Source organism: Oncorhynchus clarkii, chromosome 33 (assembly GCF_045791955.1).
Source record: "Oncorhynchus clarkii lewisi isolate Uvic-CL-2024 chromosome 33, UVic_Ocla_1.0, whole genome shotgun sequence".
Lineage (NCBI taxonomy): Eukaryota > Metazoa > Chordata > Actinopteri > Salmoniformes > Salmonidae > Oncorhynchus > Oncorhynchus clarkii.
The window spans coordinates 5,470,261-5,495,941 of NC_092179.1; the positions used below are offsets into that span (position 1 = coordinate 5,470,261).

The window sequence follows — 25,681 nt, forward strand, 5'->3', positions numbered from 1 at the left end:
GATACACTTCTTCATAATAAGCCAAGAGATGTTTTACACAGTGTGTGAGAGATGATTGATGACTAGTGTTGGAGTCGTGGGAAAGGAGAGGCAGATCTTAGTATGGAAACATATAGTATATGAGAGAAGAGTTGACCTGCTTGTGATTGAGGAAGTCATGGATAACGATGCTGTTGTATCAAGGGTCACTGATGTGGAAATGAGCTCCTGTTCCACTGGTAGACTCACAAGGTCTGTGCAACAGAGAAAGGTAAGGACGACTAGATGACGATTTGTGCATTGGCTGAGTTTGATAATATTGTATTAATTTCTTGTCCTGTGTCAAAATTCTAGGACCTCTACGAGGCTGATAAACGAGAATAATGTGATATTATGTATGTCCTGCTGTATATCCAGCAGTATGTGAACCCCTGGTGCTTTTTCAACTTATCTACGACTTAGTATACAGCATCAAATCACATTTTATTGGTCACATACACATGGTGGGAGTGTAGCGAAATGCTTGTGCTTCTCGTTCCGACAGTGCAGCAATAAGTAATCCAACAATTCCCCAACAACTACCTAATACACACAAATCCAGAGGGATGAATGAGAATATGAACATATAAACACATGGGTGAGCGATGGCTGAGTGGCATGGGCAAGGTACAATAGATGGTATAAAATACAGTACATTCATATGATATGAGTGAAGTAGGACATGTAAACATTATTCAAGGGGCAGACATGCGGTCTAAAAGGGTCTGCTTGGGAAACTCTACCCAAGATCTTCTCAGAAGCCAGTGAACTGAGAGACAATGGCCTGAGAACTGAAATACAGAGACAAGAGTAGAGTCTCACAGAGTGGTTAAAACATTTCCATTTGCCATTGTGACAGTGACAGGGGTTAAAAAGTATCAGTACTCCCTCTCCAATAGTTATTTGTGACTCAAATGTTTTATTTGTGTGCTGACTTAGCCCCTCATGGGATCTGAACTATTTTTGTCATGGTTTTGTATGAGACTTAACTGGCTGTGCAAAATACTGTAGGAAACCAGATGTGAGGAATGGATGAGAGGTGGAAAATCAGTTATAGGATACTATTCTTACACTGAGCCAGTCTCACTGGGACAGAGATGCCTACACTCTAGATGTCTGGCTAGTGATTTTATGAGCTTCATAGACATATCTGCATGACTAGAACTAGGATTAAGGGAATCCAAAATATCTGATCTCTCTCTCTCTCTTTTTTTCTGCAGTATCCCTTTGTGTGTAACTGTAATTTGAAACTTGTCTCTATCTTCCTGTCTCTCTCTCTACAGGTGTATGCTGAGAATGGAGTCTGCTAGCAGGATGACTGCAGGGCAGGACTGCCTTTACCAAATTGTCAACAAGTGAGTATGATGAGAGTGGGGACCTGTAATGTTGGGGGAATATTTATGGGTCCATTGAAAAAAAAAAATCTCCAAGAAGATCATGGTTACAATGTAAAGTGGTTCCCCTTAAGCCATACTATTCTTTCAACTACTAATACACTTCCCAATTCAAAACCATCAACACACATACAACTAATTCAGTTTCTCTTTAATTAACGACTGTTAAGTTTTTATTTGGGTTCAGAATGCTTATTTAATCTATTTGCTTATTTGCTCTGGTCCATGTGGCTCTGGTCCAAGTATGTGTTTGTTTACTGAAGCTCTGTGAGAAGGATATGGTCGGTCACAGGCCTGTCCTCATGACATATATGCTACCGCCAGACTAAAGACCCTGACTTTCCCATCAATGACTGAACAGACTGGAATGTTCCTTAAATGAGTCCTGTTGTTATTGTCTTTTTATGTTGACTAAATGGAGAATTTGTGGTCTACACTATATTTTAAAGTCTATTTTGCCTGAATTGAAAATGCAAGGTTGTGTTTGAGGTCTAAAAGTTTTAGTTGCCTGTGTAAATATGGTTTAGTAGCCGTTGTGTTGACTACCGTTTGGACTGATATTTCAGACGTGGCCTTCTGAAAGGGGACAGTGCACCTACAGACCCTAACAACAGGCCAGGGCAGTGCTAGGACAGGGAAGGGCAACCAATCTGCCCCTCATCTCCCTAAACAACCTAAACAACCTGCTGGAGGTCCCAAGCATAACTATGCAGGCTGAGAGGAACACCTTGGCTGGGGGCAGAACACTCTCCAAACCTCCCCATGCCACCATCAAAGACAAGATCTCAAAGTGGGAAGGAAAGGAGTCTTCCCCATCCCCAACATTAACATTAACAACAGCTACAACTACACCCACTCAGAGTATTGTGGAAAGAACTGACTCCTTAATTAAGAGTGATTCCAAACCCACCATTGAGGACTGCGAAAGACCAACCAACAGGGAGAAGCAGAAGAACAATGGGAAGGAGAACATAGAGCATATCTCCCCAACAGTCACTACAGTTCCTATTGGGAAAATAACAGAATCCCTAAAAAAGATTGATTCCAGATCCACCATGGAGCACTGGAGTAGACCAGTCAGCAAGGAGACACAGCAGAACCATGGGAAAGATAATGTAGAAATGGCTGGGAATTCGAGGACTACCTCGCCTGTGGGGCATGTAAAGGACACTACTGTGAAAATAACTGAATCCCTTCTGAAGAAGGATGTCAGACCCTCCGAGGAGCAGCATAAAGGACACTGCAGCAGGCTGGCCAGCAGGGAAAAGCAGCAGAACCTTGGGAAAGCGATCATAGGAAGGGCAGGGGTTTCTCGGCCTACTGTGGAGCCTGTGAAGGAGCAGGTGATGGGGATGCTGAAGAAAGACAACGGTAGGAGACTGGTGGAGCAGAGAGCCGTCTTCACTCTCTTCAAGAAGCTGGAGCAGACCATGAGGGAGGAGAACCCCAGCAAGAGTCCTCTAGAGCTACCTGGCAACTACTTCTGCCCACCTAGCAGAGATACACATGTAGAGGCCAAGAGAAGAGAGATAGAATCCATTTTAGGAACATTGGATGCTGACGAGATGTTTGGGGAGTCATGGCAAGGTGGGCAAGAGGGACGAGACCTGCAGAATGTGTACACAGAGCCAGGGTCACCACCCATAAACCCGGTCCCCAAACCCCAGCGCACCTTCCAGCAACGTACCTTTCAGCACCTCTCCAAATTTGAAGCGAGGACCCGCTCATTACCGAGACATGGGAAAGGGCAGAGGAATCTGCCCCCACTGCCTTCCATCTCCCCTCCACCTCTGTCCAACCAGCCTTCCCCCAACATCTACAGGAGACCCAGGACAGACAAACAAAGAGATAGAGACAACCCCAAGAGGTAAAATAGCAATACAGAACAGACAACACTAAATTCACACTAACAGTAATTAATTCACTCTCATATGAACATACACACAATATATTCTAAGTATTTCCCCCTTTCTTTTGTTCCTTCACAGGAAATCCTTTGAGTTTGAGGACATTCCATCATGTCATCCACCTTATCATCATTATGAAATTATTACAGGTGAAGAATAAAAAACTGATCTAATCACAAATAATAATTTAAACTAAATTCAATAGTGTTTAATTATCTTTGGTCTTCCTGCAGACTCTTCCAAGGAGAATCCATATGAGGACATTGAGGTATCCAGTCAGTGCTCATCACAACCTTCTCTACCTTCCTCTCCTGGGTCAGAATGCTCCAAGGTACATAACACTATCTTAATGATGACATAACAATCATGACAGTTTGTGTCAGTGTAGCAGATGGGGATCTGTGATGCTCACTCCTCAGCCTGAAGTGTCTCCACATGCGCTGTTGGATAGCCAGCTTTTCAGTGGCATGACTGGGTAAGATGTGTGTGTTTGCGGGGCAGAGATCTTGGGTTTGAGTCTCATGAGCCAAATCAGGAGGAAGCGGAACTCGCTAAGCAAGCAGTGTGATGTCCTTTACATTAGCTTATGACTTCCTTTACTTCACAGATTGATCTGATTATTTTTAGTCTCTGTGCAGATCTCCAGGCCTGGTTTCTTCAGACAGAACTCTGGTGGGAGTTGCAGCTTCAAGCTTCCAGATCTGCGTAAGACCAACCATCACCGTAGTGATAGTGGAGGAGTAGCATCTCCCCCCCGGCTCAGCCCCCAGTCCACCCCTCACAGCGCAGATGAACTGCCCCACTGGCTGTCTGGAGGAGATTCCTATAACCACGTCTGCAGGAGGATACCAATGGTAAGAGACTGTGGGGGAATCTCAATAGTCTTAAGTGGCTTCTTCTCCTCTCCTCGTCTCCTCTCCTTCTCCTATACACTGAGTACACCAAACATTAGGAACACATTGCTAATATTGAGTTGCACACCCCCTCCCCCCTTTTGCCCTCTGAACAGCCTCAGTTTATCGGGGCATGGACTCTACAAGGTGTCGTAAGCGTTCCACAGGGATGCTGGCCCATGTTGTCTCCCATGCTTCACACAGTTGATACACATGGGAAACTGTTGAGTGTGAAAAACCCAGCAGCATTGCAGTTCTTGACACAAACCGGTGCGCCTGGCACCTACTACCATACCCCATTCAAAAGGCACTTAAATATTTTGTTTTGCCAATTCACCCTCTGAATGCACAATCCATATATCAATTGTCTCAAGGCTTAAACATCCTTTTTTAACCTGTCTGCTCCCCTTCATCTACACTGATTGAAGTGGATTTAACAAGTGACATCAACAAGGGATCATAGCTTTCACCTGGTTAGTCTATGTCATGGAAAGGTATTCTTAATGTTTTGTATACTCAGTGTATATCCAATATTGATATTTCTAACATTCATTCTTCCAACAGGATGTGCTTAAAATCAACAGTATCTTTGAGGCTCGTGTTGGAAAGAAACATCTGAGGAGGGTCTATCAAATTGCTGAGACCAGCTCAGGGAGAGGTGAGTGTGAGATTCTTTCAACTCCCCAAAACATTATTTCAATGCTCTCCATTTTGTAACACTTTTTTCATTTTTGTTGCAGTCACAGATGAAAACACTGACTCAGAGAGTGAGACAGAGGACAGGGCTAAAGGTACTATGTGACCAACTGACATCTTTCACAATTCCATAAAGTGCTTCTGTCAGTATCAAATGAATCTTCCCTTTTTCTACCCCTCTACTTCTCTTTCATTACCTTTGCTTTTCCTTCCTTTCCTTCCATACCCTCCTTCCCCTCTCACAGCCCATCGGCAGCGCATGTCCACAGTCCAGTCTATCCTGAGCCAGCCGGGTGAGGGTCAGTACTGTAACAAACACAGCTCTCTGGACCTCACCAGGAATCTGAAGGAGCTACATCAACGCCAGCTCTTTGAGTACTTTCTGGTTGTGGCGCTGCACAGAACCAAGGCTGGCGTACACTACCTGCCGGAGGTCACTCAGCACTTTCCCCTCAAGGTGAGGAGAATGAAGGAGTTTGAACATGGGGCTGCCGTCTTAGAGACTCAGGTGTGCGTAAAGATGGGTTGCCAGGACCGATTGTTATTAAACTGGTGATGTCGAGGGCTGTAGTGGGGAAGCGGGAGTGGACATGACACAAGCGACGCCGCGTCATAAGGAGATTACGTCAGCGAGCATGTAGACCGCGATTAACTCCTTCATTTGTAACAAGTTTCAGTAAATTATTTTTGGTAGCATTTCTATGTTAAAGATTTATTTTGAAATTGGGGATTTTCCCCATATTCCATCCAGTTCGCTTTATTTTTATAATACATTACACTTGATCGTTATAGAATAAGTTTCTCCAGTTCTTTTTGGTTTTCATCTAACTTATTCTGTACCTCTATGGGACAGTTTTATTGCTATCTATCTGTACTGTTAGTCCCAATATTTCCATTGTTGATATATGACTCACCATCTGGATTCGGTTTTATGTAGCAAAATTTGAAATGTTTTTTTTTTTTTACATTATATAAAAGTAGAGACTCAGAGCGACAAATTGGAATATCATACACTGCATTTGAGGAACAATGGGAAAGCAATTCTGCTTCGAAAGTTGTTCAACTTGTAAACTCAATTTTGAGAAAATCTCCTTTTAATGTTTTGCTATCTAGTGAAGAGCACTTCTTTGTCTACACCCATTCAGCATCGTTCACACCCTCACCCTAAGCTTTAGCCCCACCCATCTCGTTTCGCTCTCGAAGCGCACATTTGACGCTCTAGCCGATGATTTGTTTACCTCTGGATAACATGAAAACAGCCTAACCAGCTCAGCTGGCAGCAATTTCATTACTCTTTTTTTACCGATGTTTACTGACACTGGCCATATTCAACGGGTGTTGTACACACATCACGTAACGTTAGCTAACCAGACAACGTTAGCTAGTTAAACAGTAAACAGTGCCAACAATGCCACAGTGCTGGGAGCTAACAAACCATATTCAATGTTAGCTAGCTAACATTAGGTTCTAAGTAGAACAGCACACGGCTCTGGGAAATGAATAATAACGTCAGTTAGGGAGCCAGCTGGCTAACGTTAGCTAGCTAGCTAACGGTACATTTTAGCTTGAAATTAAACCACTGCCTGTCAAAATTAGAAAATGTGTCATATCTAAAAAGCTAACGCTAGACTATCTTACCTGTAAACATCATCATGCATGGACGCGTCTCCCTGTCAGGAATGCCGTGCCATGGTTGCCCTTAGTTTGAAGATGTAATCCGGAGAAAGGTGTTTCCTCTATCTCTTTAGCTATCATACTCTGATTTCACTGATTTCAAAACTTGATCCTCCAGAAAGTGGAGAACCACACTTATGCAGCTCCACTACACAACACATTTTTTTTAAAGACGTGTTTGACAGGATTACCAAGACAGACTGATTCTATGGCAAACCAATCCCAACTCCTCTCTCGGCATGTCCAGCCCACTCATTATCTCAGCCAATCATGGCTAGTGGGAAGGTTGCTGACTTTTTCTGTGGCTTAACCAACAAGGTTCGTAATTTAACCTCTAATGATTCCCCATCCCGCATGAGGGAGCGTAATCATCGACTGACACTAATTAGCATAACGCAACGAACATAAATATTCCTAGAAAATATTCCTATTCATGAAAATCACAAGTGAAATATATTGAGACACAGCTTAGCCTTTTGTTAATCACCCTGTCATCTCAGATTTTCAAAATATGCTTTACAGCCAAAGCTAGACAAGCATTTGTGTAAGTTTATTGATAGCCTATCATAGCATTTTGTCCAGCTAGCAGCAGGTAACTTGGTCACTGAAATCAGAAAAGCAATCAAATTAAATTGTTTACCTTTGATGAGCTTCGGATGTTTTCACTCACGAGACCACCAGTTAGATAGCCAATGTTCCTTTTTTCCAAAAATATTATTTTTGTAGATGAAATAGCTCCTTTGTTCTTCACGTTTGGCTGAGAAATCGCCCGGAAATTGCAATCACGAAAACACCAAAAAATATTCCAAATTAGCTCCATAATATCGACAGAAACATGGCAAAGGTTATTTATAATCAATCCTCAAGGTGTTTTTCAAATATCTATTCGATAATATATCCACCGGGACAATTGGTTTTTCAGTAGGACCGATTGGAATAATGGCTACCTCTGTATTTTACGCGAGAATCACTCTGGGAGCCATCAGGTGACCAGTTGCGCAATGTAGCCGCTTACGGGTATTCTTCAACATAAATGCGTAAAACTACGTAACAATGCTGTAGACACCTTGGGGAATACGGAGAAAAAGTAATCTGGTTGATAGCCCATTCACTGCTCAATAGGGACACATTGGAACGCAGCGCTTTCAAAACATGAGGCACTTCCGGATTGGATTTTTCTCAGGCTTTCGCCTGCAATATCAGTTCTGTTATACTCACATACAATATTTTTACAGTTTTGGAAACTTTAGAGTGTTTTCTATCCTAAGCTGTCAATTATATGCATATTCTAGCATCTTGTCCTGACAAAATATCCCGAAAGCTTGCATGTTCAAGAAGGCATTTCTGCCCAAAAGATGGATTTTGATAAGAAAAACATGTTTTGCGTAAAACGACTTTCCTGTGAAGTTGTGACTTGTGACATACATCTAGTTTCCTGAATCGCGTCACATATGAACTCTTTTGACCTAAATCGCTTTTGTTTTAAAGATGAGTATGGGATGAGCGTGAGTGTTTTGTTGTCGAAGGTGCAATCTCGATTAGCTCTGCTAGAGACTATCCTATCAACGGGACCTGAAGAACTGTAAGGTCCTATGTTTCTCGGAGTTGCTGGTATTTCTATGCATCCTCAAGACCAGATGGCAGACTTGGGTAAGGGGAGAGGGGGAGGGGTGTGTCTCTTTGTTAACAACAGCTGGTGCGTGATGTCTAATGTTAAGTCTTGAGTTTTTGCTTGCATGAGTTAGAATACCTCATGATAAGCAGCAGACCATACTATCTACCAAGAGAGTTTTCATCTGTATTTTTCATAGCTGTCTATTTGCCACCACAAACCGATGCAGGCACTAAGACCGCACTAGACAAGCTGTATAGGGCCGTAAGCAAACAAGAAAATGCACATTCAGAGGTGACATTTCTTATGGCCGGTAATTTTAATGCAGGACAACTGAAATCCGTTTTACCTCATATTTACCAGCATGTCACCTGTGCAGCTAGAGGCAACAAACTCTAGATCACATTTACTCCACACACAGAAATGCATACAAGGCTCTCCCTCGCACTCCCTTTGGCAAATCAGACCATAGCTCGATCCTCCTGATTCCTGCTTACAAGAAAAAAAAGAAAAAAAAACTCAAACAGGAGGTAATGTGTTGTTTTCCTCGAAGCGAGCATAGTTCAATATGGAAGTGGTCTGACAAATCAGATGTTAAATTACAGGACTCTTTCGCTATAGCACAGACTGGAATATGTTCTGAGATTTAAGTGCATCGACATCGTCATCCCCATTGTGACTGTCCGTACATAACCCAACCAAAAGCCATGGATTACAGCGAACATTAGCACTAAGCTAAAGGCTAGAGCTTCCGCTTTCAAGGAGCGAGACATTAATCAAGACGCTTTTAAGAAATCCCACAACGACCACCGGCGAGCCATGAAACAGGCAAGGCGCCATTACAGGACCAAGATCGAATCCTACTACGCTGACTCTGATGCTCATTGGATTGTGGCCATGGAATGCTTTGAAAGGCCGGTCATGGCTCACATCAACACCATCATCCCAGACACCCTGGACCCACTCCAATTTGTGCACTGCCCCAACAGTGATGAGGGGTGGTTGTTTGACCGTGGACCCATAGCGGATAAAGGCAATGAGGCAGTGATCTCTGAGATCCTGACTGAAAACAGCAGATCCACAGATGATCTCTATTGCACTCCACATTGCCCTTACCCACCTGGACAAAAGGGAATACCTACGTAAGAATGCTGTTCTTTGACTACATCTCAGCATTCAACACCATGGACCCCTCCAAGCTCAGCATCAAGCTCTGAACACCTTCCTGTGCAACTGAATCCTGGACTTCCTGACGGGCCACACTCAGGGAGTGCGGGTAGGAAACAACAGATCCGCCACATTGACAAACACGGGGTCCCTCAGGGGTGGGTGCTTAGTCCTGTTCTCCTGTTCTCCCTGTTCTCCCAGGGCTGCGTGGCCATGCACAACTCCAACACCATCATCAAGTTTACTGATGACACGACGGTGGTAAGACTGATAACCGATGAGGCATTCTATAGGGAGAAGGTCAGAGAGCTGGCAGTGTGGTGCCAGGACAACCTCTCCCTCAACATCAGCAAGACAACGGAGCTGATTGTGGACTCCAGAAAACGAACGACGGTGCGAGCACGCCCCCATCCACATCGAAGGGGCTGTAGTGAAGGGAGTCGAGAGCTTCAAGTTCCTCTGTGTCCACATCACTGAGGAATTAACATGGTACAGCATGGTCAGCATCTCTTCTCCCTCAGGAAACTAAAAAGATTTGGCATGGGTCCTGAGATCTTCAAAAGGTTCTACAGCAGCAACATTGAAAGACTGGTTGCTTCATGGTACGGCAATTGTTTCCGACCGCAAGGCACTACAGAGGGTAGTGTGTGCATGCTAAGCTGCCTGCCATTGGAACATAACAAAACAAAAGCCACCCCAGTCATAGATTTAGAACAAAACGGCTTTCAACATACCCCCAAGCATAAGCCAGGTAATCAAAAGCCACTACACGCTGCTGCTAATCATATATGCATAGTCACTAATACATTCATGTACACTTAATTGCAGTGCTCCCGCACATTGGCTTAACTGACTAACCGGTGTCTGTATGTAGCCTAGCTGTTTTTATAGCCAAATGGATTTGATAGGCTCAATCAAGCTAGTTGTCTTCACTACTTTCTTATGTCATTCTCGCTGGCTCCAAAAGTTTAAAACGTGTTGATAGGGGACAGAATGCGGTCGGACCATCAAATAATTGAAATTTACATCACTCTTACAGAACTGGTAATCAAAGACTGTTGGAGGAATAATTTATAACTGACTTTTCCAACATAGCATAGATACAGCAGATCCCATTATTGTATGGGACACTTTCAAATGTGTCTTTAGAGGCCATGCAATTCAATACTCATCTTTAAAACAAAAGCCATTTAGGTCAAAAGAGTTCATATTAACAATGGAAATAGTGCAGATAGATAGCAAAAAAACTGTCCCATAGAGACACAAAACAATTTAGAGGAAAAACAAAAGAACTGGAAAGCAAAAATAATTTACTTAAACAAATGACCCATGATTCACCAAACAATTTTATTGAAAGAGGACGCAAAGTACTTTAATAAGCGTGATCACATCTGGCTGTGATTCATAAAGGTAATGTCATGTTTGGGACTCCCGAGTGGCGCAGCGGTCTAAGGCACTACATCTCAGTGCTTCAGACGTCAATACAGACACCCTGGTTTGATTCCAGGCTGCATCACAACCGGCCGTGATTGGGAGTCCCATAGCGCACAATTGGCCCAGCGTCGTCCAGGTTTGGCCGGGGTAGACCGTCATTGTAAATAAGAATTTGTTCTTAACTGACTTGCCTAGTTAAATGAAGGTTAAAAAAAAGTTAATTGTAAAGATTTCTTTCCATTAATACAGCTGTTAATTAACAACTGTACAGAAAGACTAATTTCAGGAATACCAAATATTTGTTGATATACTCAGAGGACCGTTATTAGCATGTTTTAACCACTCCTATAAAAGTTTTACATTATCAGATACTCAACAATAAGGTCTGATTCTTGTTACTGAAACATGATCCAGGTGACCCAGGTGGTAATATAAAGATCCAGTCCATTAAAAAAATTGGAGGCCCATACACTTCAGTGTTGACACGCAAAAATTCTAGCAAAATGCATAGCACATAGAATTTAAAAGGTATTCTTGGATATTATTAAACCTAATCAGACAGGTTTTTTTTTACATGGACAATACCCTGGTATTCATAGCTGACTTTTGATAAAGTACCACTAGCATTTTTATATCAATGCCCGGGATATTTCAATTTTGAAGAATCTCTTACACAATGGGTTAAAGTTATGTTAGGAACCCTATGTGTAAAATAGTAAATAATGACTACTTCTCAGAAAGTATTAAACTGTCGAGGAGTAAAACAAGGTTGTTCACATCGGCAAATGTATAGCCATCGAAATTTTTGCTATTGAAATCAGATCCATCAATAATATCAAGGAGCTAGAAATCCAGGGCTTAAAAACAAAGATGTCATTGTAGGCTGATGATTCATGTTTTCTTTTAAATCCACCATCTAGATTAGAACTAAATTATGATATACACTATATTACATACAGTCATATCACAGTTCTTTCATTATGTGAGCAAAAAATATTACATTTTATTTTGGAATGTCAAGTCAGACAAAATTTAAAATATATAATGAATATTAAGAGCCAATATTAAAGCACTTTGCATGCTCTTCCACCCTTGGAACATAACAAACCTCTCACAAAAAACATTTTTAAAACAAGCCATACAAGTTGGTTACAATGCATGAACATATATTACAACAAATATTATTTTTTAACTCAAATATACCAGCAAAGCATAACCACTACACAACACAACACTAAACAATACAATTAAATATATATGTGAAATTAAATTACAGCACTATAACAATGACAAATGGCGCAGGATACACAAACTGGAAATTTTAAAATAAAGCCTCAAAGAAAAACCAACATTTAACAAAACAAAAAACCATGCATGCCAGCAAAGAGTGACAAATTTAGGCCTACATTTCAGCTCCATGGAGTGAATCCTTACCACTGCTACACCTGGCCATTAGCGAAGCCTTGTCTGGCAGCAAAACAGTTAATTCAGCCTCATTTCCTGCTTAAAAAAACATAGCTGATACCGTATAGCTGACTTGCTTAAACAAATGTGGTTTCTACTGACAATTGAGATGTACAAACTATGGTATAAGGGAGTCATTGTAAATAAGAATTTGTTCTTGTTAACTGACTTGCCTAGTCAAATAAAGGTTAAATAAAAATACAAAAAATATATATGCTGTGTATATATAAGGGGACAACAAGTGGATAAGAGGCAATCGGTAATTTTGATTAAGGCATTAATGAGCAAGCTAGGACGGACGTTTTTTCAGCACTTTTGAAATGTACAGTGACAAAATTCAGAACATGGGCCGTTCTTACAGTATTCTCCCTATACACCAAGTCAGAACCGTAGGATGCATATAGGGGGCATATAACCAGACAATGAAATCACTTACAATATTCATTGATTACATTTCTCTAAAACAGACTATTGGCTACATGTACAGCACCAAGTCAGAACAGTATGCTAAGTTAAGGGGGAAAGGGACCAAATTATTAGCGTGAGGCACATGGGCTACTAACAGCTTACCACACAACATACAGTAGGGCAAAAAAGTATGTAGTCAGCCACCAATTGTGCAAGTTCTCCCACTTAAAAAGATGAGAGAGGCCTGTCATTTTCATCATAGGTACACTTCAACAAAATGAGAAAAAAAAATCCAGACAATCACATTGTAGGATTTTTTATTTATTTATTTGGTGGAAATTATGGTGGAAAATTATGGTGGAAAATAAGTATTTGGTCAATAACAAAGTTTCTCAATACTTTGTTATATACCCTTTGTTGGCAATGACAGAGGTCAAATGTTTTCTGTAAGTCTTCACAAGGTTTTCACACACTGTTGCTGGTATTTTGGCCCATTCCTCCATGCAGATCTCCTCTAGAGCATTGGTGTTTTGGGGCTGTTGCTGGGCAACACAGACTTTCAACTCCCTCCAAAGATTTTCTATGGGGTTGAGATCTGGAGACTGGCTAGGCCACTCCAGGACCTTGAAATGCTTCTTACGAAGCCACTCCTTCGTTGCCCGGGCGGTGTGTTTGGGATCATTGTCATGCTGAAAGACCCAGCCACGTTTCATCTTCAATGCCCTTGCAGATGGAAGGAGGTTTTCACTCGAAGTCTCACGATACATGGCCCCATTCATTCTTTCCTTTACACGGATCAGTCGTCCTGGTCCCTTTGCAGAAAAACAGCCCCAAAGCATGATGTTTCCACCCCCATGCTTCACAGTAGGTATGGTGTTCTTTGGATGCAACTCAGCATTCTTTGTCCTCCAAACACGATGAGTTGAGTTTTTACCAAAAAGTTATATTTTGGTTTCATCTGACCGTATGACATCATCCAAATGCTCTCTAGCAAACTTCAGACGGGCCTGGACATGTACTGGCTTAAGCAGGGGGACACGTTTGGCACTGCAGGATTTGAGTCCCTGGCGGCGTAGTGTGTTACTGATGGTAGGCTTTGTTACTTTGGTCCCAGCTCTCTGCAGGTCATTCACTAGGTCCCCCCGTGTGGTTCTGGGATTTTTGCTCACCGTTCTTGTGATCATTTTGACCCCACGGGGTGAGATCTTGCGTGGAGCCCCAGATCGAGCCCCAGATCTTGCGTGGAGCCCCAGAAATCAACTGCTCCCACAGTTGATTTCTTCAAACCAAGCTGCTTACCTATTGCATATTCAGTCTTCCCAGCATGGTGCAGGTCTACAATTTTGTTTCTGGTGTCCTTTGACAGCTCTTTGGTCTTGGCCATAGCGGAGTTTGGAGTGTGACTGTTTGAGGTTGTGGACAGGTGTCTTTTATACTGATAACAAGTTCAAACAGGTGCCATTAATACAGGAAACGAGTGGAGGACAGAGGAGCCTCTTAAAGAATAAGTTATAGGTCTGTGAGAGCCAGAAATCTTGCTTGTTTGTAAGTGACCAAATACTTATTTTCCACCATAATTTGCAAATAAATTCATTAAAAATCCTACAATGTGATTTTCTGGATTTTTTTATTCTCATTTTGTCTGTCATAGTTGAAGTGTACCTATGATGAAAATGACAGGCCTCTCTCATCTTTTTAAGTGGGAGAACTTGCACAATTGGTGGCTGACTAAATACTTTTTTGCCCCACTGTACACTTAGTATTCATTTCCTAGCTTCAGTATACATATCTCCCTGGCATATTACATCATTTATGCATCAGCATAGAAGACATTTTTGGACTCACCTTGTTGTGCTGTGCTCACTTGAACAGCATGGCGGTCGTAGGCAAATTTTGTCCTCAAACTTTGTCATCAAAGTCTGGCATTCTCTGGACTTATGGTGATTTTAAGACAACTGGGAACTCTGGAAAAAAAACAAGGTTGAATCATGACGTCAGTGCACTTCAGGTCGGAGCTCTAGAAAGAGGCCCGAGTTCCTGACTTGGAATTCCGAGTTAGATGACCGTTCAAAAAGTATTCCGAGTTAGTTCCCACTTGTCTTGAATTCACTGAAGTCTGAGATTTCCCAGTTCAGAGTTTCCAGTTGTTTTGAACACGGCAGAAGTCATGCTGGATTGCCAGCATGGCCATTGTATTCAAACTTTTCTGGCCCATGGTGTTGAATGTTCATCCTTTTAAGCTTGGAAAAGAGACCCTTAAACCCAGACTTGGACCACACAACCACTCCACTGAATAGCAGGCTAGTGATTGCTTTGCAATGCTTGCAGTTAGCAAATTATTCCTTCCAAGCCACTCATTGTTGAATTTGCAAATTCCAATATGTTGTGTGTGTAATGTTTACGTCCAATGGCCGATGAACACCGATATGTCTTATCTATAATTTCTCTTCGTATGACAAGAATTGAAAAGGATATGGCAGTAGATTGTCGATGTGATTTTTGACAATGACTGCTTGTCTAGCTTGCTAGCTAAGTCCAATCAAAGCTATGGTAGATATAGCGTGATTTGACGTCATTTTATCTGTTGTCAATGAGCCTTCTTGGATGGGCACTTCTAATGTAACTCTATTGCAGCACCCAAGGGGCTTGAATTTTTGAGCTTACCGTAGATTTTGCTTTGATGTAGTGTGCCCATGAGTGACAGAACACTGAGCCAATCATGGCGCAACTAGAGAACATTACTAACCCCTATGCACAGTATTTTCCATCGGCTGCCCCACCACCATAGAAAGCACTGAGCTGGGCTGAAACACCGGCATTTTGGAGCTGCCTTACTCAAGAAAGCAAAAAAGAGACCATGTTTGTATGCGACTTTATTAACTCAATAATTTTTTGTTTTTACATTGTTTGCAAACTGATATTTGACAGGTATTATTAACTAAATTAAATGCAAATAGGCAACAAAAATATATATTATTATTATTATATATACGGTCAAAAGTTTTAGAACACCTACTCATTCAAAGGTTTTTCTTTATTTTTACTATTTTCTACGTTGTAGAATAATAGTTAAGACATCAAAACTATGACATAACCAATATGGAATCATGTAGTAACCAAAAAAGTGTTAAACAAATCAAAATATATGTTATATTTGAGATTCTTCAAAGTAGCCATATTTTGCCTTAAAATGTATAAAGGTTGAGAACATTTGTGAAACAGCACAGTTGGAAATATATGGAAAATAGACATCAAACTTGGATGGTATTCAGAGATAGAGCTGAAGGGTGGGACTAAAAATAACAAAAAAACAAGATAACTAATGTAAAATATACTGTGTCAGTAAAATGTATATAGAATGTATATATTAAAGCTGATCCACCCCACTTTAAAGATACTGTTTTATTTTTCATTAATTTTCATTAATATTCTATTTAGACATTAAAACCTCTTACTTCTACCCCCTCCTTTTTTGAAAATTCTGTTAAAAATCGCGCAACTTTTCAGCGTCCTGCTACTCATGCCAGGAATATAGTATATGCATATGATTAGTATGTGTGGATAGAAAACACTCTGAAGTTTATAAAACTGGTTAAATCACGGCTGTGACTATAACAGATCGTGTGTTTCATTGAAAAACGCAAGAAAAACTGCTCTCTGAAAGCAAAAAATAATTTCCATAAGTCACTTCCACCAGTTGTTAAAAGAGAACAGAATTTAATGGGAATCTGCCTGCAATTCATACAAATTCCGCACGATGGCGCCATTGTCCTAATTTTCAATTGAATTAATTGTTGGAAAATCCATCTATCTGACCTCCATTTTCCCAGTCTTCACCCGGATGCAGTTGAGGGAGATATCAGATGGCATTGTTTTTGAAGTGAAGACCTATTGAAGAGACATCGCCCTGTAATCATTTTGATAGATTATAAACGTTTACTAATACCTAAAGTTGGATTACAAAAGGATTTCGAAGTGTTTTGTGAAAGTTTATCGTCGACTTTTTTAATTTTAAAAAATTACGCAGCGTTTAAAAACGATGATTTTTTCTGAATGACACAACTTCCATACAAAGCTATTTTGGGTATATATGGACCGATTTAAACAAAAAAAAGACCCAATAGTGATGTTTATGGGGCATATAGGAGTGCCAAGAAAGAAGCTCGTCTAAGGTAATGAATGTTTTATATTTTATTTCTGCGTTTTGGAAAGCATTTTAAAAATCTGACTTGCTGGCTAGGTTCACAACGAGTGTAGCTTTAATTCAATACCCTGCTTGTGAATTTTGATCAAAGATTGAGTTGTAACGAGTACATTTAGCATTTAGCGTAGCGCATTTGCATTTCCAGGGGCATACTTGGGACGTCTGCGTGTCAAGTATTCTCAAGAAGTTAAAGAGTATTTTCTGTAGATTTTTGACAAAAAAAATATTTAAATAATTTTAATCCCACTTTTTAGCACAATAAAATGTGGGAAAAGTCCAGGGGTGTGAATACTTTCTGAAGGCACTTTATAGCACGTGCACACTTGCATACTAACGTCTCACACACACACACACACACACACACACACACACACACACACACACACACACACACACACCACATATGCTGCTCCTACTGTCTATCATCTATCCTGTTGCCTAGTTACTTTATCCCTACCTACAGTATATGTACATAGCTAACCTCAATTACCTTGTACATTGACTCGGTACTGGTACTCCCTGTATATAGCCATGTCACTTTTTTCTTTATTGTTGTTCACTGCATTTATTCCTCGTGTTACTATTTACATGTTTTATTCTATATCTTTATCTTAACTCTGTATTGTTAGAAAATGACCAATAAGTAAGGCTTTCACTGTTAGACTACAGCTATTGTTTACGAAGCGTGTGTCAAATAGAATGTGATTTGATTTGAGTGCCTGGACAGAAAATGTGTCCTGACCAAGCCCCTTCTCCTTTTCGATTTGCAGATATAAAATTATGCTGCACAGAAATTGCACTTTGGGGAGTATAACATTTTTTGTGAATTTTAAAGTGACAGGATAGTTATCAATCTGTCGATGGTTCCACTTAACCTTCCAATTGTCTTAGCATTGGGTAATTCTCTGAGATCTGCAATGGGTCTTCAGGAAAGTGTTTAGATGTTAAAGGCTAAGTGTTGATTTGGGTCGGGGTTAGACTCGGTTTTTGATGGATTTCGTATTTTGACCCAGACTTATGATGTTTTGTCCTGCTCTTTCTGCAGCTGGAGCGGAGCTTCAAGTTCATGAAGGAGACAGAGGATCAGCTAAGGATCATCCCCCAGTTCTGTTTCCCTGATGCTAAGGACTTGAAGCCAGTAGAGAACTACCCCAGGTCAGCAGGCTCACACTCATAAGCACTAATCTAATATAGCCTACATGTCTTTGTAATCATGCACAGTTCTAATGTTTGAGAAAAGCACTTTATAGATAGAATGTATTTAGCTATTTATTATGGATCTGTACCATACTTTACTCTTATTAACCTCATGAACAAAAATACTGACCTTGGAGACTGTGGCCCAGTAAACATAACCCCATTGGGCCCATGTCGGTATTCAGTGGGCAAGGTGGGTACGGGCTAGCCCACAGCAATCCAACAACGTCCCAAAACACTAAGCCCACACCAGCCCCAAACGGGCTAGCCCACAACAAGCCCAACACAGGCTAGCCTACACCAGCCAAACAAAGGTTATCCAACACCCATCCCACATCAGCGCAACATGGGCTAGCCTACACCAATCCCAAATCAGCCCAACACAGGCTAGCCTACACCAGCCCAACACGTGCTAGCCTACAACAGCCCAACACAGGCTAGCCAACACCAGCCCAACACAGGCTAGCCCATGCCAAGCCTTCAACAGCCCAACACATTTTAGCCCACATCAGCCCAACACAATGACAATGATGAGGTCTATAAAATTACTTAAATAAGTGCCAAATGTTATATATGAGAAACTTAAGTTTCTCTTGTAAAAATATATTTTGAAAGAAACATCTTGGTCATCCGTGATCCCTTAAATACCTTTACGTCTTGACAATTATGCAATTTATGCATTGAAATAAAGTATAATTAATGAATTATAAATAAATATATTCCTATGAAATTGCAACAGCTTATCGGCCCAATATAGGTAGCTTACATGGGGCCAATATTTTTGTCCGCAATGGGCCCACATCGTTCTAATATGGACATGTTTGCTGGGAAAGGACAGGCTTATTTCAGGCAAAGTGAGGGCTGCCCTCACCAGATAATGGCTTCCCACATTGGGTCACACTGGGCCAATGCCTTGGGGGCCAACGTGGAGCTGTTGAGCAAAGGCACATTGGCCCAATATGGGGAGTCAGCATGTGGACAATATGTTTGCCTGCATTGGGCCCACATTATACCAATGTGAACATGTTTTCTGGGGGGTTTATATCACAATCCTGTAAGCATATTATACATACATTTATTGTATTTTATTTTTCCACAGTGAAATGTTCTCTTTTGTTTTGACTGGCGAAGATGGAAGCAGGAGGTTTGGATACTGTCGTCGTCTACTGGTACATTTTGCATGTATTCCTTCAGTACACATATACACTACTTGCCCAAAAGTGTGTGGACACCAGCTCATTGAACATCTCATTCCAAAATCATGGGCATTAATATGGAGTTGGTCTGCCCCTCCACTTTTCTGGAAAGGCTTTCCACTAGATGTTGGAACATTGCTGCGGGAACATGCATCTATTTAGCTACAAGAGCATTATTGAGGTTGGGAACTGATGTTGGGCGATTAGGCCTGGGTCGCAGTGCATTTCGGGCAGGTAGCGTTCTCCTGGCATCCACCAAACCCAGATTTGTCAGTCGGACTGCCAGACAGGGAAGCGTGAATCATCACTCAGAGAACGCGTTTCCACTGCTCCATAGTCCAATGGTGCTTTGCACCACTCCAGCCGACGCTTGGCATTGTCCACGGTGATATTAGGCTTGCTCGGCCATGGAAACCCATTTCATGAAGTTCCCGACAAACAGTTATTGTGCTTATGATGCTTCCAGAAAAAGTTTGGAACTTGGTAGTGAGTGTAGTAACAGATTATTTTTATGCGCCACGTGCTTCAGCACTCTGTGATCCAATTCTATGAGCTTGTGTGGCCTACCACTTTGTGGCTGAGCTGGTGTTGCTCCTAGACATTTCCATTTCACAATAACAGCACTTACAGTTGACCGGGGAAGCTCTAGCAGAAATTTAATGAACTGACTTGTTGGAAAGGTGGCATCCTATGATGGTGCCACGATGAAAGTCACTCAGCTCTTCAGGCCATTTTACTGTCAATGTTTGTCTATGGAGATTGCATGGCGTGTGCTCGATTTGATACACCTGTCAGCGATGGGTGTGGCTGCAATAGCCAAATCCACTCATTTGAAGGGGTGTCCACATACTTTTGTGTATATCTATAGTGTACCATACAGACAGACAGACAGTCACCGACAGGAAGTGGTTATCTATGATGTCAGCTGAGTAAATAACCATGATACTGCAAATAGAGATGGACTGGTGGGAAACAGTTATTCCCTGAGATGGATTCAGCGGAAATATGTGTGTGTATGTGTGCGCTTATGCGTGTGCTTTACTGTGTGTATAGTGTTGTAGATGCTTGTGTGTTGTTATTTTTGTGAAAACATCCTCAGTCTCTTTCACCCTGCTGAAAAAAACAGCATAGACCAGCATACATTTCAAGCTGGTCAGTGCTGGTCTATGCTGGTTAGTGCTGTTCAGATGCTGGTCAAACTGGTATGACCAGCATGGTCTAACTGGTCAAGCTGGTCTGATCAGCATGGTCTAGCTGGTTATGCTGGCAGACCGGCCTTCATTGTGTTTTCGCTGGTGACCAGCCGTTTGTTGTGTTTTTGCTGGTGACCAGCCTTCGCTGTGTTCTCGCAGGTGACCAGCCTTTGCAAAAACCAGCATCAAAACGCATTATGCTGGCCAGCCAGAGTGGATTTTCACAAGCTACATTCAGAATAGAGAGCGATAGTAATGGCTTTTTTTTTTGTAGGCACTAACTCTGCCATGGCTTGTTGTCCAAAGCCTATGGAGAATTTTTTTTTTTTTTCATAGGGTTTTTGGAAAAACACGAAAATAATATCTGTGGTAAACACAGTCTTAGGAGATCTCATGCGTTTTGTTCTATGAGATCATCTTCATCAGCTGACATCACTTCTTGTGAATTTTGAAGCATTTTTGTAATCAAAGGAAGCACATAAAGCACATAATGGCTTGAAAATTCATAAAGGTAATGTCATATTTGGTTTGATTCCAGGCTGCATCACAACCGTCCGTGATTGTGAGTCCCTTTGGGCGCAGCACAATTGCCCCAGCGTCGTCCTGGTTTGGCCGGTGTAGGCCGTCATTGTAAATAAGAATTTATTCTGAACTGACTTGCCTAGTTAAATAAAAAAAGGTGACTGATATTATTTATTAGATTGAGCCTGTGTTAAAGGTGAACTGCACAGACTGATTCTGCATGTGTTCCGGTGCTCATTAAGAAATGCAGTGGCTATCACTGAAGCCCAAACGGGTTGTCTTTGGATTGTGGTTTAATGTGGGTGTTTCTTGGGTCTGTCTTTGCCATTCAATCACAACAAACAAACAAGGGCAGTAGTGAGTAACTTAGTGACAGCGAGGTAAGCTATGGTAGCTTTGTTATGGAGTTAAGTTTTGAAGTTGAGGACTTCTCTTCTCCTGACTGACTCGCCATCAGAAGATGTTCTTGTTTTTAGCCAACCTGACAACAGCTAGCTAGCTATATCTTGGGGATAGCTACAGCTGGCTAGCATATCTAGCTAGCTGATATTTCTCCGTCAAATCACAGTTATGCCAAGATAGCAAGAAGTACCAGCGTCTGGAATGTGTTTCACAAGACACTTGCTCTACAACACCTTGCTACTAAAGTAAAGTTTAGACATGTTACAGTTGAAACAATATCAACTGCCAACACAATATTCTACAACTGGCTAGTTACACTTTACCTATCAACTGAAAATAAATTGTGGGTAGAGTACAACCATAGACAGAACAAGGGTTCTATCTGTGGTTATATTCCACACACAGTTAAAATACGTTTTGTGCACCAAATTCACCATATTATTTTTTAATCTTCAACATAGAAATGATACCAAAAATAACTTACTGAAACTTGTTACAAATGACGGAGTCATCCATGATTCACCAAACTATATTGTGAAAGAGGAAGCAAAGTGACTTTAAGCATATGTTTTTGTTTCAGACTCCTCCATCTCTACTAACCGAAGTTAATTGCATGGATTTTTTTTCTATTAATAATGTAAAACTAACAGCTGTACAGAAAGACTCAGGGAAAGGCCAAATTACAGATGAGGAACTTCTTGATGCAATAGCAAAAGTGTGCAAAGCTGTCATCAGGCATCAGGCAGACTTTGAATAATCTAAAATATATTTTGATTTGTTTAGCACTTTTTTGGTTACAACATGATCCCATATGTGTTATTTCATAGTTCTGATGTCTTCACTATTATTCTACAATCTTGAACAGTAAAAATAAACTTTTGTCTGGTACTGTATATCTTCCATTGCCGATACAGATACTGTAACTATCAGCATTTTGTCTCCTGGTTATCATCGCCTCGTATGGTGTCCCATATAAGACAGTTCCCTGACATGTTTGAAGAATACACAGGGTCTAGTTTGAAAGTTAAAAAATATATATATTTCACCTTTATTTAACCAGGTAGGCTAGTTGAGAACAAGTTCTCATTTACAACTGCGACACGGCCAAGATAAAGCAAAGAAGTGCGACAAAAACAACAACACAGAGTTAGACATAAACAAACGTACAGTCAATAACACAATAGAAAAATCTATGTACGGTGTGTGCAAATGAAGAAGAGTAGGAAGGTAAGGCAATACATAGGCCATGGAGGTGAAATAATTACAATTAGCATTAACACTGGAGTGATAGTTGTGCAAAGGATGATGTGCAAGTAGAGACACTGGGGTGCAAAAGAGCAAAGGGATAAGTAGCAATATGGGGATGAGGTAGCCAGGTGTGCTATTTACAGATTGGCTGTGTACAGGTACAGTGATCAGTAAGCTGCTCTGACAGCTGATGCTTAAAGATAGAGAGGGAGATATAAGACTCCAGCTTCAGTGATTTTTGCAATTCGTTCCAGTCATTGGCAGCAGAGAACTGGAAGGAAAGGCGGCTAAAGGAAGTATTGGCTTTGGGGGTGACCAGTGAAATATGCCTGCTGGAGCGCATGCTACGGGTGGGTGTTGCTATGATGACCAGTGAGCTGAGATAAAGCGGGGGTTTACCTAGCATAGACTTATAGATGACCTGGAGCCAGTGGGTTTGGCGACGAGTATGTAGTGAGGGCCAGCCAACGAGAGCATACATGTTGCAGTGGTGGGTAGTATATGGGGCTTTGGTGATAGACTACATCCAATTTGCTGAGTAGAGCATTGGAGGCTATTTTGTAAATGTAAATGACATCGCCGAAGTCAAGGATCGGTAGGATGGTCAGTATTGCGAGGGTATGTTTGGCAGCATGAATGAAGGAGGCTTTGTTGAGAAATAGGAATCCGATTCTAGATTTAATTTTGGATTGGAGATGCTTAATGTGAGTCTGGAAGGAGAGTTTACAGTCTAACCAGACACCTAGGTATTTGTAGTTGTCCACATGTCAGAACCGTCCAGAGTAGTCATGCTGGTCAGGCGGGAGGGTGCAGGTCGCAATCGGTTGAGAAGCATGCACTTAGTTTAACTTGCATTTAAAAGCAGTTGGAGGCCTCAGAAAGATTGTTGTATGGCATTGAAGCTGGTTGAAGGTTTGTTAGCACAGTGTCCAAAGAAAGGCCAGAAGTATACAGAATGGTGTCATCTGCGTAGAGGTGGATCAGAGAATCACCAGCAGCAAGAGCGACATCATTGATATACACAGAGAAAAGAGTCGGCCTAAGATTTGGACCCTGTGGCACCCCCATAGAGACTGCCAGAGGTCCCGACAACAGGCCCTCCGATTTGACACACTGAACGCTATCTGAGAAGTAGTTGGTGAACCAGGTGAGGCAGTCATTTGAGAAGCCAAGGCTATTGAGTCTGCCGAAAATAATGCGGGGATTGACAGAGTCGAAAGCCTTGGCCAAGTCGATGAAGACGGCTGCACAGTACTGTCTTTTATCAATGGAGGTTATGATATCGTTTAGGACCTTGAGCGTGGCTGAGGTGCACCCATGACCAGCTCGGAAACCAGATTGCATAGTGGAGAAGGTACGGTGGGATTCGAAATCGTCGGTGATCTGTTTGTTAACTTGGCTTTCGAAGATTTTAGAAGGGCAGGATGGATATAGGTCTATAACAGTTTGGGTCTAGAGTGTCTCCCCCTTTGAAGAGGGGGGTGACTGCAGCAGCTTTCCAATCTTTGGGGATCTCAGACGATACAAAAGAGAGGTTGAATAGGCTAGTAATAGGGGTTGCAACAATTTCGAAGATAATTTTAGAGAGGGTCCAGATTGTCTAGCCCAGCTGATTTGAAGGGATCCAGATTTTGCCGCTCTTTCAGAACATCAGCTGTCTGGATTTGGGTGAAGAAGAAGTGGTGGGGGGGGGGGGGGGGCTTGGGCAAGTTGCTGCAGGGGGTGCTGAGATGTTGGCCGGGGTAGGGGTAGAAAACTGCTTATTGAAATGATCGATTACCGTAGATTTATCGGTGGTGACAATGTCTCCTATCCTCAGTGCAGTGGGCAGCTGGGAGGAGGTGCTCTTATTCTCCATGGACTTTACAGTGTCCCATAACTTTGTCCAGCTAGTACTACAGGATGCAAATTTCTGTTTGAAAAAGCTAGCCTTAGCTTTCCTAACTGCCTGTGTATATTTGTTCCTAACTTCCCTGAAAAGTTGCATATCACGAGGGCTGTTCGGTGATAATGCAGAACGCCACAGGATGTTTTTGTGCTGGTCAAGGGCAGACAGGTCTGGAGTGAACCAAGGACTATATCTATTCCTAGTTCTACATTTTTTGAATGGGGCATGCTTATTTAAGATGGTGTGGAAGGCCCATTTAAAGAATAGGCATTCTGTAGTAATCCTTAGTATCTTGTTTGGGGTATCTTTTTCGTTAGTTTTAGTTGGATTGTGCTAAGAACTGTGAGCTCTCCCACCATCCACACACACCATACATTCAAACTTCTCTGTCTTTATAGATAATCTGATGTGTGTTTACCACCACCATTTGTCTGCCCCTAATGGTCAGGAGCGTAAATGCCCACAAAATACCATAATACAAGATGAAATTGGTTCCAACACATCGGCCCCTAATTGCAACCAACAATTAACCAAAACATAAAAGAAGGAGACAATAAAGTGAAATGTGAGTGAGAATCTTCCCTTCTTCTGTGGGTCAGAGTTCTTCACAGGTCCCTCTGTACCCTGTTGAATTAGACAGATCTTGGTAACAGGTCTGTCCAGTTCTCCTGTTCTGGTTTTCAGTCTCAGAGTCTGGACTAGAGCCGCCTTGTCAGGGTAGGTTTCCGACACCTTTCCAATCAGCCTTGACCCTCTTGGAGCAGTAGGATCCATGATGATGAACAGGTCTCCCACGGAAAAACTTATCTTCTGTTTCAAGTTTCAAATGTTATTAGTCGTATCTACGAGATACGCATGGCATACAGTACATTGTCCAATGAAATGCTTACTTGCATGTCAAATCAAATTGTATGTCACGTGCGTGAATACAACAGGTGAAATGCCCTTACAGTGAAATGCTTACTTACAAGCCCTTAACCAACAATGCAGTTTTAAGAAAATACCCCCCCCCCAAAAAAAAAAAATTAGGTGATAAGAATAACAATTAAAAGATGTACGTAGAGTTATTAAAGTGACTATGCATATATTAAAGTGACTAAAGTGACTATGCATAACAGAGTAGCATCAGCGTTCCAGAGGGGGTGGGGGGGGGGGGGGCAATGC

The 25,681-nt window shown here is 41.7% G+C and overlaps 1 protein-coding gene across 1 annotated transcript in view; it reads left to right on the forward strand.

The window, feature by feature from the left end:
* The first annotated feature begins 1,302 nt into the window (after window positions 1-1,302).
* The window catches only part of LOC139393063 (DENN domain-containing protein 2A-like), a 48,432-nt gene continuing 24,053 nt past the window's right edge, over window positions 1,303-25,681 (forward strand). The window contains exons 1-10 of the mRNA XM_071141401.1: window positions 1,303-1,373; window positions 1,979-3,279; window positions 3,401-3,468; window positions 3,553-3,650; window positions 3,958-4,173; window positions 4,777-4,870; window positions 4,953-5,003; window positions 5,154-5,365; window positions 17,917-18,026; window positions 19,168-19,237. Coding sequence (XP_070997502.1) covers window positions 2,120-3,279; window positions 3,401-3,468; window positions 3,553-3,650; window positions 3,958-4,173; window positions 4,777-4,870; window positions 4,953-5,003; window positions 5,154-5,365; window positions 17,917-18,026; window positions 19,168-19,237 — 2,079 coding nt within the window. The 5' untranslated portion in view covers window positions 1,303-1,373; window positions 1,979-2,119. The remainder of the gene's footprint in view (window positions 1,374-1,978; window positions 3,280-3,400; window positions 3,469-3,552; window positions 3,651-3,957; window positions 4,174-4,776; window positions 4,871-4,952; window positions 5,004-5,153; window positions 5,366-17,916; window positions 18,027-19,167; window positions 19,238-25,681) is intronic.